Below are 14,293 nucleotides of genomic sequence, written 5' to 3'. Positions count from 1 at the left end.
CCCGGTGAACTGTGACTCAAGATCTCAGAGGTTTTGAGGCAGCTGATGCAGTGGCAGATGGTAAAGATGCCCCTGCTTGAGCTGGCTTCGCACCTCTCCCTCATCCATCATGAGGGAATCATCTGTGGCCCCTTTGATGAGCCATACCTCTTGTCTTTCCAAATGAGTAGTAGCGAAAAGATCTAACCCTCCAAGGCTGTCCCACTAGGTCGAAAAGGCTGAGGTTGCCTAATTACGGCACCTAAGGATTTGGCTGCCGTCTTTGAGGTCTGCAACTTCTCAAGGCTCTAGTCAGCCTTGTTGCCAAACAGATGAGACCTGTTAAAGGGCATGCTGAAGAGTCTGGATTGTTCTTATTATTAGCTTATTCTTTGGCCATATTGTAGTTTGGCATTCTTTCTGCCTTCTCAAGTCAGGAAAGTCCTTAAGGTCATGCACTTGCCCGCGAAAGCTGCTGCTTTTGCAGGCCAATGCTGCCTTTGTGTGTGTGGCCCAGTAAAGGAGTGGGACTGTCTAGCCCCACTACAAATCCTTGGGGCCAGAAAGTGTGGGGCAAATTGGAAACCAATAGTTGTCCCCGATTGCCCCTGACTGCAGATAATCGATGGAGTCAAGAAGTAGAGCAGCCTGCTGATGAACCGAAGACGCCTGGAGTAGCACAGCATCCTGCCCGTTGTAACGCCTGCTCATCTGCCTGATCTCTGAAGACCCAGAGTGGTGCTTCAGCACTTGAGACTAGTTGGTCCCACAGGGGTCTGCAACCTTTGGCTCTGCAGATGTTTTGGACTACAACTCCCATGATACCTTACAATTGACTATGGTGACTAGAGATGATGGGAGTTGTAGTCCAAAACATCTGCAGAGCCAAAGGTTGCAGACCCCTGCACTAGTCCAATGCCTTAGAGGATCCTGCCCTTCGAAAGTGTCATACTGCCCAGTGGACTGATCAGCTCTCTCGTGAGCTACCTCACCAGAATCATCAGCGTTCCGCGTTAGTTAGAAACTTCGGTGGTCATCTTGTGCCACAAGTCGCTGTCTCCCTGAATTTCAGCTTCCCAGCATCAAGGGACCCTGTCCTGGAGCAGCTTTTGTGACCGGAAGCTTCCTCGTGAGCAAAGACTATTGCGGGAAATCCCCTTCCTCCAACCTATGAAGCATCTTGAAGAGGCCTTCATCGATGGTACTTTAATTTCTTCGACAGAGGTTGCATCTTGCAACTGCACCAGACCAGAAGAATCTTTGAATTCCCAACTCCTGGGCACCCCTCACTGGTTAAGATCGAGCCTCCAGCGACCCCCAGAAGATCCATATCGACATCCGGGAATATCGGGTTCAGGGATAAATAAACACAGTGCACCTGCCCCCCGCCCCTCCCCTGTCCTCCATAGGATAACATTGGGAACAGCTCCCCTTGTATACTTATTCCATTCACTCACATTTTGGTTGTCGAACCTGGGTCGAATATCCGGCCTCTGGGATAGCATTGGGTCTGGAAGAATGGAAAACACATACTTACCACTTGTAAAATTGTTGTAGAACTTGTGAACTATCACCAACACAAGCTTATTGAACTTACCTATAGAGTCTACATTCTGGTGGGAAACATTGTGGGTCCTCTGACCTTTGGGAATAAGGCCCCCTTTTATCTTAGGGTTTGGACTTATTAAGATACGTTACTGTCTTGTGATCTGGTTCCACCATTTATTGCATCTAAAATGCTTACCTGCTTTGCTAACTAAGTTATTTGGTTTTTATTTGAACCTACGGTAACTGCATATGTTTGCATCACAGTTGCGTTATAATATCGGTTAGATTAGTTTTCCAGTGTGTTCAGAAGGTCTATAATAAATAAATATATGTTTATACATGGCTGTCAATAGAATTGTGTGCCATAGTGTGTGGACTAATTGAAGGCCTACGAGTCCACTCGCATACTCCTGACAAGAAGCCTTGACTGATCAGCCACGTACCTTGATTGGGTTTTGGCAAGCCTCTCAGTTCCCTGTTCCCAACAACTACGGTGGCCTCATAAAATCTGGCCTAGAGGCCAGATTCTAGAAATACATTCGAACATAGGTGGTGAGACATACCTCTACCTTTTCACTAGACGTATGTCCTAGCTCGTTTATGGCGGTGCAGCCCGGAGATACATCCCTCCAGGGTGTTCCCAGCCTCTTCCAAAGGGTATGTGGCATTATACCACTACCCACCCCAAGAAAGACCAAGTCTTTGAAAACGCCCTGGAAAAAGAGAAGGAGAGAGTTCCAGAGGACCAGGCTCTTTGATAAACAGGAACACCCAGAGTCACTGATTAGTCCTTTCCTTACATTATTTACCCTTTCTGTGGGATGTCTTCTGTTATTTCAGCACTCTGAGGCCTATGGGTGTGTTGCGCTATAAGTAATACGACAATGCATTACTTACCGTAAAAGCATTAATGATGGTTGTATCTGCTTAGATTCACATGCTGTGCATAGTCCGACATCCAGTGGTCACTGCGTAGTATTGCATTTTGTTTTTTGTAGTCGAAAAGGGGACGTCGACAAGGCGTGTCTAACACTATCCCTATAGTGACGTGCAGTGTACCCACAATCCCTCACGCGTCGAGGTCCCTCTTTGTATTTTTTCTGCCCTGAGGGAGCCTATTAGACGGGAGTGGGTACAGAAAAGAGATATAGAAGAAAGTCTATGTTCCTTCCATCCGAGCAGGGAGGAAGGGTGGGCGCATGCGAATCTAAGCAGATACAACCATCAGAAATGCTTTTTTTACGGTAAGTAATGCATTGTCTTCTGATGTTTGTTAATCTGCTTAGAATCACATGCTGTGCATAGACTAGCGAGCAGTACCCGGAGTTGGAGCTGGGTTGTGAGAAGGAACAGTAGAAAAAAGATGTCTTAATACTGCTTGTCCCACCTGGGAATCAGATCTAGAGTGGGCATCTAGACAGTAGTGTTTTTTAAAAGGTGTGAGCAGAACTCCAGGTTGCTGCTTTGCAAATGGACTCAAGAGGGACATTTGCAATGAAAGCTATGGAAGCCCCGGTGCCGCGAGTGGAGTGTGTTCTTGGCTTGAAGGGTAGTTCTCTCTTAGCAAGAGTGTAACAGAGAGTGATGCATTGTACAATCCATCTAGAAATAGTGGATTTTGAAACTGCATCTCCTTCTCTTCCTGCTGCCACCGAGACAAAGAACTGATTAGTCTTTCTCAATGGTCTAGTTCTTTCCATATAAAACATCATGGCTCTGCGAACATCCAGTGTATGCAGGCTCTTCTCACCTAAGTTTGAAGGATTTTGAAAGAACGTTGGTAGTTCTAGTGACTGGTTGACATGGAATTTAGAGATACACTTTTGTGCAAACCTAGGATGTGTGCGTAGAACCACCTTATCCTTGTGAACTGTTACAAAGGGGTCTAGTACAGAGAGCGCTTGTAGTTCACTTACTCTCCTAATGGAGGTGATGGCTATTAGAAAAGCAGTCTTAAGAGTGAGGTCTTTAAGTGTTGCTTTGTGCATAGGTTCAAAGGGTGACCCCATGAACCTGGTTAGTACCACATTTAGGTCCCATCCGGGAGCGGGGTTAGCTATGGGAGGGTGGCTCCTCTTCACTCCTTCCATATAGGCTTCAATAACTGGGAATTTCCACCATGACACTTGGGAAGCGGTGTATGCGGAAAGTGCAGCTAAATGGACTTTAATAGAGTTAAACACCAAGCCTAAGTCTAGTAGGTGAGAACAATTTGTGTGGGAGAGCAGTCAACTGGGTTGATGCTCCTTCCCCGACACCAGATGACAAATCTTTTCCAGTTGCTAGAATAACAGTGACGAGTGTTAGGCTTTCTAGCCTCCCTGAGAATGACCAAATTCTATGATCTCAGGAGCCAGGTTGTTAAGTTCATGGTCTGAGGGCATGGATGTAGTGTCCTGCCCTTGTCCTGTGACAGCATGTTGTACGGGCAGGGAAGATTCACTGGAGGAGTCAGGGACATATCCATCAAATGAGCGAACCATGGCTGTCTGGCCCACTTTGGGGCCACCAGTATCATGGTAACTTGTTCCTGGTGCATCTTGTGCACTATCTTGTTGAGAACGGGAGTCGGGGGGGAAAAGCGTAAACAAATTTCCCTGACCATGGTATCGATAGACCGTTCCCCTTGGATTGGTTCTGGGGGTACAGGGAGGCGTAATCTTGGCATTGGGAGTTCTCCAGAGTTGCGAACAGATCTATTTCTGGGAATCCCCATTGTGTGAAGACGTCGAAGACTATGTCTTTGTGTAACCGCCATTCGTACTCCGAGGGCAGAGGGAAGTCTCTGCTGAGTTAGTCTGCTAGCAGATTGAGTTCACCTGGTACATGTTGTGACAGTAGGAACATGTGTTTGAGAGCCCACATCCAGATGTTCTGGGACAGCTTGGACAGTCCTGGAGAGTGAGGACCCCCTTGCTTGTTGAGGTAGTACATGGCTGTGGTGCTGTACGCGAGGACCATCACCGTCTTCCCTTGCAGGTGTGCCTGGAAGGCTTTCAGTGCCTTGAACACAGCTAGTAGCTCCAGTAAGTTTATGTGCTTGGATTCTATGCTCGGAGTCCAAACTCCGTGAGCAGTCTGATGGGATAGGTGAGCCCCCCCCATCCTGTGAGAGATGCATCTGTGGTTAGAGTGGCTTCCACTGCGGGGGTGGCGAATGGTTTCCCAATTACCAGGTTTTCCTTCGACCACCACCGTGGTGAGAGAACCAAGGCCTGCGAGACCACCACTAGATCGTCCTATTGTCCGCTGGCCTGACACCACTGGCTGTTGAGCTACTCTTGCATTGGGCGCATGCGCAGGCGCGCGTGAGGTACCAAATAAATACATGACGCCATCATTCCTAGTAAGCGCATTGCTTTGCGTACCGTCACCTCTCGACTGGCCACATATTGAGGGATCTGAAACAGCATGTTTTGGACCCTCTCGTTGGAGGGGAAGACGAGGCCGTCCTTTTTTCGAATTAGAGCCCCTTGGAATTGTTTGATCTGGCTGGGGTCTAAACTGGACTTCTTGTTGATGGAGAAGCCCAGTTGAAACAAAAGTCTTTTGGGTATTTGAGAAGCAGGTTTCGTAAGAATCCCCTGTTATGAGCCAATCGTCGATGTAAGGGTATACTGGGATGGACAACCTGCGCAGGTGGGCCGCTGCCACTGCCAGTACCTTCGTGAATACTCTCGGCACTGATGCTATGCCGAAGGGTAGCACTCTGAACTGGTAGTGTTTGCCCTCTATCATGAACCTGAGGTATTTCCTGTGCGCTGGCAACATTAAAATATGAAAGTATGCATCTTTCATGTCCAGTGTTGTCATGTAATCTCCCTGTGAAAGCAGAGGGATTACCTCCTGTAGAGTCACCATACAAAACTTTTGAGGTTTGACAAATTTGTTCACTGGGCGCAGATCTAGTACAGGGCGCATGGTGAAGTCCTTTTTGGGTACAAGGAAGTACACTGAATAAATATCTTCCGTTACCTGAGATAGAGGCACGACCTCTATAGCTCCTTTTTCTAGTAGTTGGTCCACTTCTTGAAGGATGGCGAGGTGTTCTGGTGACATGCGTCGTCCCCTGGGGGCCTGTACGTAGGGGAACTGTTGAATTCTATACAGTAACCGGGGGCTATGGTTGATCGTACCCAGCGGTCTGATGTTATACCCTCCCATGCTGGAAGAAAGGATGTTAACCGGCCCCCGACCGGCGATGCATGGGAGGGGACCCGAATCTTTGCGTCATTTGGTGTTGGTGGCTTGGGAACCTCTAGGGGTGGGACCCCGACCTCTTCCCTTGCCACGACGTTGTCCTCTTTGGTTGTATTGTCCACTGGTGCCTTGGTTAGAGGACCAGTTACTTGCAGAGTATTGTTGTTGCTGCTGGCATTGGCCTCGAAAAAAGCGTTTGCTGCCATAACCCTGGTTGTTGGGAGGCCTTGAAATTTGGTCTAGGGTTTTAATGGTGTCCAATTCCTTCTTTGCGGTCTCTAGTGCCTCATCCACCGCAGTTACCAAAGAGGGTGGCATCTTCTATAGGTTTGTTAATTAGAGATGCTTGTGTTTCAGGTTTAAAGCCTGAATTACGTAGCCATACATGGCGTTCGAGGAGGAAGCCTTGGACTAGGGAACGGCTAGCCGTTTCTGCAGCATCCAGAGTATTTGTAATGATGCTTTGGTTGACTAAGGTCCCTTCAGTAACCGTGGCTAGAAGCCGAGTACGTAGGGGTTCCGGTACCTCCTCGATGTCCTTACGTAGTTTGCTCCATTGTGCATCTGCGTAACTTGCCAGCAAAGAGTTGTTGTTGGCAATCCTTGCGGAAAAGGCAGCCGAGGCTGTAATCCTCTTTCCTAGGGCATACCATTTTTTACCCTCTTTATCTGGTGGTGCCTCGCTAGTTGACAGTGGGACCCCTGCTCTTTTCCTTGTATTTGTCACCACTAAAGGAGTCTGGTACAGAGTGGCCCCTGGTGTATAACGGGTCCGATGGGGCAGGACTAAATAATTTTTCTATCCTCTGGTTGACCCCTCTGATCAACGCGGGTGTAGATAGTGAAGGAATAATTTGTCTCTTTACTGCGGCGAGAAGGGGAATGGTTTGGCTGACAGGGGGTTTCTCCTTGATGATCTTTTCTACAAAATCTATGTCAGGAGAAATTTTCCACAGTCTCGATTTCGAAAATCGCAGCTGCCTTGCGTAGAAGTGCATTAAAAGGTAGGTTGATCGTCTATAGGTGACATATTCCTAATATGCAAGTCCTGGGGGGGACAGGTTTAGGGCGTCAGGGTCTGAAAACGCTGATGGCGACTGCCAGGGCTGTGAAGCGCCCTCTTCTGGGTCTTCTCCGAAGCCCCCCCCATCACCCATATCTGGGTTATCTTCAAAACCTTCCTCCTCTAGGTTTTGTTCCCCTTCATTGCCTAAGAATTAGTCATCCTCCTGAAAGTGGGGGTCCCCTCCAGTGAGGTCATATCGATCTACATCCTCTAGGGGTCTAAACTGGACTCCTCCGGAGGTCCCTCTCTTGATCTCTTGGGTGTTGGAAGGTTCTGAGTCTCCATAAACCTCTCAATTTTGTCCATACAAAACTGAAGTCTCTCTAGGGTTTCTTGAGGTACACCAGAGCGGTCAGGGGGGGGAAAAGGGAGGGCCTTCAGTTTGAAAATGCTTCGACCTATCCCATAATGTCAAAGAAAGGTTCCCCTCGCCTTCGGAAAAGTCTTCTGGTAGGCTAGGAGTCCCTCTCGACGGAGGGGGCAGTTCCTGCCTTCCTTCTGACCTTTTAGGCATCTCCCGAGCCTTGTGAGCGGTGATCGACGTTTCTTTTGCCATCCATCTCTGGCTATCGGTGGAAATAATCTGCGCCATGCTCTCGACAACTAAACTGTCTGTCGAGGGTACCTCCGGCGTCGACGTTACAGGCGTCGCTTGCTCTACGCCGATGGGCGCTCTCTGACGGTGCGCGTCATCTGGTGGTTTAGTGATAGCACCCTTATCTAGGGGTAGCCCAGTCACTAGTCGCGGTTGCGAGGGGGGCTTAAGACTCTAACGGTCTGAGGAGGCCAACGGTAGGACCTGCGTCTCCGTTGGCGCTAATGCTCTCTTCGTCTTCGACGAGGAAGAGCCGTGGGGTGTGTGTTTATGGGAGTGTTTTTTGTGTGCGTCAGTGTCGCCGGAGTGTTCATCCCCATAAGCAGGGCGTGAGCCGAGCTTGTCGGGGCCGGAGACAGACAAGGAGCGTGAACCCTCCTTAGAGAGGTCTACGACTTCCGAAACGGACGTCGGGTTATCACATTCGTCACTTGCGGCGTCGGCGGGTGATGAATCAGACCTAGACATGGCATAGGCTGCCCACCTTTTGACCCTGCGGTCTTTTAAAGTCTTCGGTTTAAGAAGCTGACAGGCCGCACAGCCGTCTTCTTTGTGGTTGAGGGGCAAGCAACGGTTACACCATTTATGCTCGTCTTTCCAGGTAAACTTGCCCTTGCAACGCCGGCAAAACCTAAAGGGTGTCCTCTCCATAGCTGAGGAACCGATTGCATGTGACAACAACCCCGAAGGAAAGGGAGGGGAAAGGGAAAGGCATTCTCAAAGAGAAACAATAAATGTCCCACGACCCCACTCTCCCTACTGTATTTGCCGTCGAGACCACGGGTTCGGCGAACGCCGAACAACGTCCTCTGTCGAAGGCACCGCCGTCGGAGATCTTGATCGGCGCTGAACAGCTTTGCAGCTACGACGCCAAAGGAGGGGTGTAAAGTAATAATATAGTTTATAAGTTAATAACGACCAAAGGTCGAATAAATGTATTTGCAATGCCTCTCGAGGAGCTCTGCGTAAAGGCGACCAATACCTGGGCGGAAAAAAACAATCTGAGGGACCTCGAAGCGTGAGGGATTGTGGGTACACTGTACGTCACTATAGGGATAGTGTTACAGACAGGCCTTGTCAACGTCCCCTTTTCGACTACGAAAAACAAAATGCAATACTCTGCAGTGACCACTGGATGTCGGACTATGCACAGCATGTGATTCTAAGCAGATTAACGAACATCAGAAATTATTATTATTTTCCTTTACCTAGAATGTTCAAAGACTGGAACATCCTTGTTCTGCTTTAGATAAACCTGTGGCACCAACAGGCATTTACCAAACTTCCCAACCTGGCCAAAATGGAAATCTTTGAAACAATATATTTTCACTTGCATGTTCTTTTGGTCTGGCAAAGCAGCCACCACCTGCCTAATACTAGGCAGTACCACTTACCTGGATTCCTCGGTGAGCTGTAAAGACTGTCCCGAAAAGTGCCCCTGGCAGAGCAGTCATGTTCTGCAAAGAACTGCTTCCCTAGTGGGTGGGAGAGCCAACGTAAAGAATCTGGTACAGATCCACTCTCCTGACTGCTGCAAAGATTCTGGGCCCGGCTTAAGAAATAATCCTACACAAAGCACAAAGTGGTATATATCAAAAACAGATGGCAATTTAACAGGCAGGTAAATAAAACGAACGGACCAGACATCCTGCACAAAGATCACCAACCATGGCGGCATAGCAATAGCACACCTGCAGTTTTCATGCAGCCATGCCCCCAACAGTGGTACAGCCTACCAAAAAGGCATAGATATGTCCCAGCTTGAGGGCACATTTTCTTTGGTTCCTGCAAGCCCCATGCTATACTCCATTTAGGGCAGAGTTCCATTTTTAACGTTCCGACTCATTTTGTCGGTTTCCAACCGTTTTTGCTTTCTTGTTTTGCTGGCTACTGTACAGATTGACTTTTACCAAATTCCCCAGGTCACTGAAAACCCTATTTGTAATGTGGCGCTTAGTAGGCCAAATGGCTAGCAGTCTAAAAAATGGCTAGCAGTCTAAAGCTGGCTTTTAAAATTGCCCATTCTAGTTCAAGTGATCGTCACCCTGAAAGAGTGCTGTGGTAAATGCTGGTGGCAACTGTGTTTTCGTTTTATCCACACTATGTGTGTAGCCCTTTCTATCCCATTGATAACCCTCTGCCCATATGTGGGTACCATCAGAGTACCAATTCATTTCTCCAAGTCCTACACCTGCAAATTTAGTTTTCACCATTTCTCTGCCTGAGGGGACTATGAGGCAGGACTAAAATGGCTGTTACTGATCCAAATAGTCTAAAATATCTTGCTCCTGGCAATACCACAGTAGATGTTCTGTGGGTGGTAGTTGTCATGCAAATATTAGTTATCCCATTGTGAGACTGCGACACAATTGATAAGTACTAATGATAGGGTTCCATGTGATAAAATGGTGGCAAAAATTGCTGTGGTAACAAAATATTGCAGAAAAAATGCTGTGGTTTTTGCACCGCAATCCATGTAAAACCTGCAGGGGACATCCCCGCAACCCCTGGACCCATTATACCATTTAAGGGGAGCAGGGGACAACCCCGCAACCCCCGCTCTCCTTAAATGGTATAATGGGGCACACTTTTACCGGGTCAAACCACAGCATTTTTGCCGCAAATTTTTTTACCGTGACATTTTCGCCACAATTTTATTACCGGATACCAATGATAGGTGAGATTGGGATAGATTCTTTTTCTTAAAATAATGAAGTTGACAAAACACCACATCATAATCAGAGTCTGAGAGGGTACGTGCCATGGCACATAAATAGGTACCAGGGCTGTGCCCTGCCAAACACTCCCACAAATAAAGCACTGGCATTGCACTACCAATGCAGTAAAAAGGACTACAGCATGGAATAGCCAAACACAGCTGCAAATAATCTACAGCACACCTTCAGGGTGAAAGTGTTTTCTCCTCGACATCATTTCAACCCATAGCAGTCCCAGGGTGAGGCAGCCACCCTGGGCCCATTGTGAGTGCTTAAAAAGTGCCCTTGCACTGGTGGCCATTTGGACCACTCAGCAACACTATCAAAAAAAAGGGTAAAGTGAAAGGAACTTCACAAAAGGGTCAAGAAATCGAGGAAGGCAACATAAAGAATACAATAGGTTTAGAGGGGCAAACAAAAGGGTGTCCGGTCAAAGGTTCGACACCAAAAGGATCGAATGACCAAAGGGTCAAGGTAATAGGAACGAAAACGAAAGGGTCACATTTTTATTTTAAAAAGTGGTTTTTGCACCAAAAACGGAGGTTTGGGGGAGACCCTCCCCCAAAAAATAAATAAAAATAAAACAAAATTCGACCCTTTGGTTTTCGGTCCTTTTGATTCGACCCTTTGGTCATTCGATCCTTTGCATTCGAACATTTGACCTAGAACCAAACAAAAGTGGATAAAGAACCCAAAAATGTAACGCTTTCCCAACAACTCCATTTTTTAACCCAATTCTCCCATTTCAGACTTTTCCTCTGGCCTACTTTTAAGGCGGACTTTCCTCTCCTGATTCAATGCCCGCAATTCCGCAGGCAGGACGATGAAGTCAGCATCCACTATATGGACTATGCATGGATGACCTTTGCCCCAAGTACCACTTACCATCATAAAGTGCAGTCTGCCCCCAAAGCACCTCTTTAGGCCGATAGCAGCAGTGAGGTGCACCTCAGCCAACACACTGTGTGAGATCTTCTCGGCTGCGCCCTCTGCCAGGTTGACAGCACACAGGGCCAAGTTCAGCCCAGAGCTAGAGGTACTGGATGGAAGCTTTCCTAAAGAGAAAAGAGGGAGAGAAGTATAAAGAAGGAGAGCAAGTAGGCTAGGCTAGACTATCTTAAGTGTTAAGCGTCTGCACTTTGACCAAGTATTTCCTCCCAACAGCATTATACAATTAATTCTCCATTATGTGCGTTCTCCATAGATTCACAATCCAAGAAAACATCATTCCAACCATAAGTTGCACTGTGATTAAAGGTCCATGATGAATGAGTTTCTGGGTACCTATTGAGCTGGGAATCTGAAGTAACCTATATATGCATTGCATTTGTTAGCCTCCATCCCTAAATATTTTTGATCTTAAGACAGTTGTCCTCAGGATCCATAACCTAGAGGACAAACAAAAGCTATCTTCACCTTGTGTTGTTCTGAAACCGGAGTCAAGAGACAGGCACCTAAAACGGCAGTTAAGGAACAGACTAGAAAAGACAGTTGCAAGAAAAACACTCAAACTGCCCACCTACAGTCACATTCTAAGAGAGTCCATAAAAAGGGACAACTGGGTGAACAGTGCTGAGGAATCCGGCGAATATGGACAGGCACCATGCAAAGCTTTTACGCGGAGACACTCCATCTCCAAATTATGGTTAAAAGCAGAGGGGGTTCATAATATTTCTGAACCGGCCCTGTAGGAGGCCATGGAAGGCCAACCTAGTGGGTGAACGTTGACATTAAAGTCATGTCAAACTCCCAATTAACAAAGGCCGAGCAGAAATGCAGACTTCAGGTGCTACGGGGGTAGTGTTCAAGTACAGTTGACAACAGCAGAAACCGTCACGTAATGAAGCAGGAGTAGACAGAAGTAAAACATATACTACTTAGTAGGCCTCAAAAACACAAGCAGGTACAACATAAGTATACTACACGCTACAAAATACACATACACAAGCACACACCCACTTAGTGTGAAGATGGATTCAGAATCAACCCTGGTGGTGGATTTGAGAGGCCACCCTATTACTGTTAACAGGAAAGACACTGATGTGTAGCCAAACCCAGTCAAGGTAGAAGAGCAGAGCGGTAAGGATTAGACTCAGGTGGGGTGTGAGAGTAATCTAGGGCTACAAAGTTACACCGAGCACTTCAATAATTCTAGATGGATAGAGAAGTATAAACATATACAATTATGTATTGGGCCTCTGAACACTCTAAACATATGGAAACTTCAGGCAAGTATTGTCACTAAACTATTATCAAACATATGTATACATTCACTATTGTGTGTGTGCGAAATAGCATCCCCCCCACACCCTTGACTCTTCACCTTTGAGACAGTTAATCAACAGTTAGTGCAATTATAATCAATATTTTCAAAAACCGAGAGTTAAAGCAAGTGAAGTCGTTTCTTACCTGTAACTCCATTTCTCCAGCGTGGGTATCCTTCATGGATTCACATGATTTGAATATTCCCAGTCAAGCTGGGAATACCTGGTTACTTTGATTTAGTACTTTCCCTATGGAAAAACCTTGACACCTTTGTGTGTGCTTTTGGTCTCCACAAATAGTACATCGAGTGTATAGCACTGCCCCAGCAGCTTCCCCTCAGATTTTAACCACTGAAGACGGAGGATAACCCCCTGTAGAGGATGTTTGCCTGGAGGGGAAGGCTGGAGGGCACATGTGAATCCATGAAAGATACCAGCATCGGAGAAATGGAGTTACAGGTAAGCAACTACTCCCTTTTCCAGCATTGGATCTTTCATGGATTCACATGCTGTGACTAAATGTTATAGCAGTATACATGTCTGGAGGAGAAAAAACCAGGCAAACAAGATTTGAAACCTTTGCATTTTTACGCTTATGACAGAAGTATACATACATAATTACAAAAACCCCAGAAGCTGTGGAGCTTACCTTACTGGAACAGCCGTTGAAGGACTGCTCGTCCCATTTGCACGTCTTCCGCGTGCTGTTGCAGGCAGTGGTGCCTAGTAAGTGTGTGAGGCACTGCCCATGTTGCTGCCTAGCAAATGTCTTTGATGGGTACTCTGACTAGAGAGCTGCCTAGGCCGCTGTGTGTCTAGTAAAATGGGCCCTGGCTGTAGTCTGCAGTGGGCCCTTAAGGAAGTGCTTGAACAGCCAGTCGCTGTAGAGAGGAGGTTTTCCTTTTTTCCTGGAGATTGCTGCCAGGTGTACTTTATGGAGGAAATCGCAAGACTTTCCTTTGCCAACTTCCGTAGATGGCTAAGCATGACCATGTTGTGGTCGCATGGCCAGTGGTTGAAGGTTGAAGTGCTGCAAGGTTGAATTGCAGCGAACATCATGCGCAAAGCAACTTTGCCACTGGTTGTAGGAGTGCTTAGATGAAGGTGCCCTAGCTGCCGCTAGTATGCGCTGGCATTCCTGCAGGATGTCTAGGTGGCCAAATTCGGCATGATTAGGAGCAACGTTGTCAGCTTGAGGGAGCCTGGGTCGTGATGCAGAATTGCACCGTTCTGTGACAGGTCGGCGCGAGACCCCGAGATGTATCGAGTTGTCTGCCGATAGTTGAAGGAGATAAGGAGATCCGAGAACCAGGTTTGTCTGGGCCAGTATGGTGTTGCAATGGTATCTGCGGATCATCTGGATTGTCTTCCTGATCTCCGGGAATGAAGGGAATGCATATGCTAAGATGCCGCTCCATGGGAATGAGAAAACGTCCCCCTTTGGGTTCTGGTGTGGTAATCTGCTTGCAAATTCTTTGCATTGTTTGTTGCACATTGTGGCGTAGAGGTCCAGAGGAGGCTGGTCCCATGCTGAGAAGATCTTGTTTTGGCGCCATTTGTGGGGCTGCGTAGAGTCCCCAATGAGGGTGTCGACTTGTTGGTTGTGTATCCCCGGAAAGAGGAATGCTTGCAGAGCGATGTGAATGGACCAGTGCCAAATGGTTTTAGCTTCCCGAGACAAGGTGTTTGACCTTGTTCCTCCTGCTTGCGCAGGTAAAACATTGTGGTGGTATTGTCCGTGAGGATCCACACTACTGAATTTTTGATCAGTGGAAGGAAAGACTTAGGGCCCAATGGACAGCTCGCAGCTCCAGGACAATGTTTTCGGGTCGATTCTTCGGGAGTCCACATGCCTTTAATCGGGTGTTTGCCTAAGTGAGCTCCGCAACCCGCCAAGGAGGCATCTGTCACGATCATGAGTTGG

General features: G+C 47.4%; 1 protein-coding gene across 1 annotated transcript in view; it reads right to left on the bottom strand.

The window, feature by feature from the left end:
• The window catches only part of SREBF2 (sterol regulatory element binding transcription factor 2), a 268,321-nt gene that overhangs the window by 180,402 nt on the left and 73,626 nt on the right, over window positions 1–14,293 (bottom strand). The window contains exons 8-9 of the mRNA XM_069652776.1: window positions 10,991–11,160; window positions 8,783–8,954 (exon numbers count right to left, since the gene is read on the bottom strand). Of these exons, the coding sequence (XP_069508877.1) occupies window positions 8,783–8,954; window positions 10,991–11,160 (342 nt within the window). The remainder of the gene's footprint in view (window positions 1–8,782; window positions 8,955–10,990; window positions 11,161–14,293) is intronic.

The sequence above is a fragment of the Ambystoma mexicanum genome, chromosome 3p (assembly GCF_040938575.1).
Source record: "Ambystoma mexicanum isolate Mex_15411 chromosome 3p, UKY_AmexF1_1, whole genome shotgun sequence".
NCBI lineage: Eukaryota > Metazoa > Chordata > Amphibia > Caudata > Ambystomatidae > Ambystoma > Ambystoma mexicanum.
Note: the sequence above shows the minus strand (reverse complement) of the source record. Positions and strands in the feature narration are given on the sequence as shown.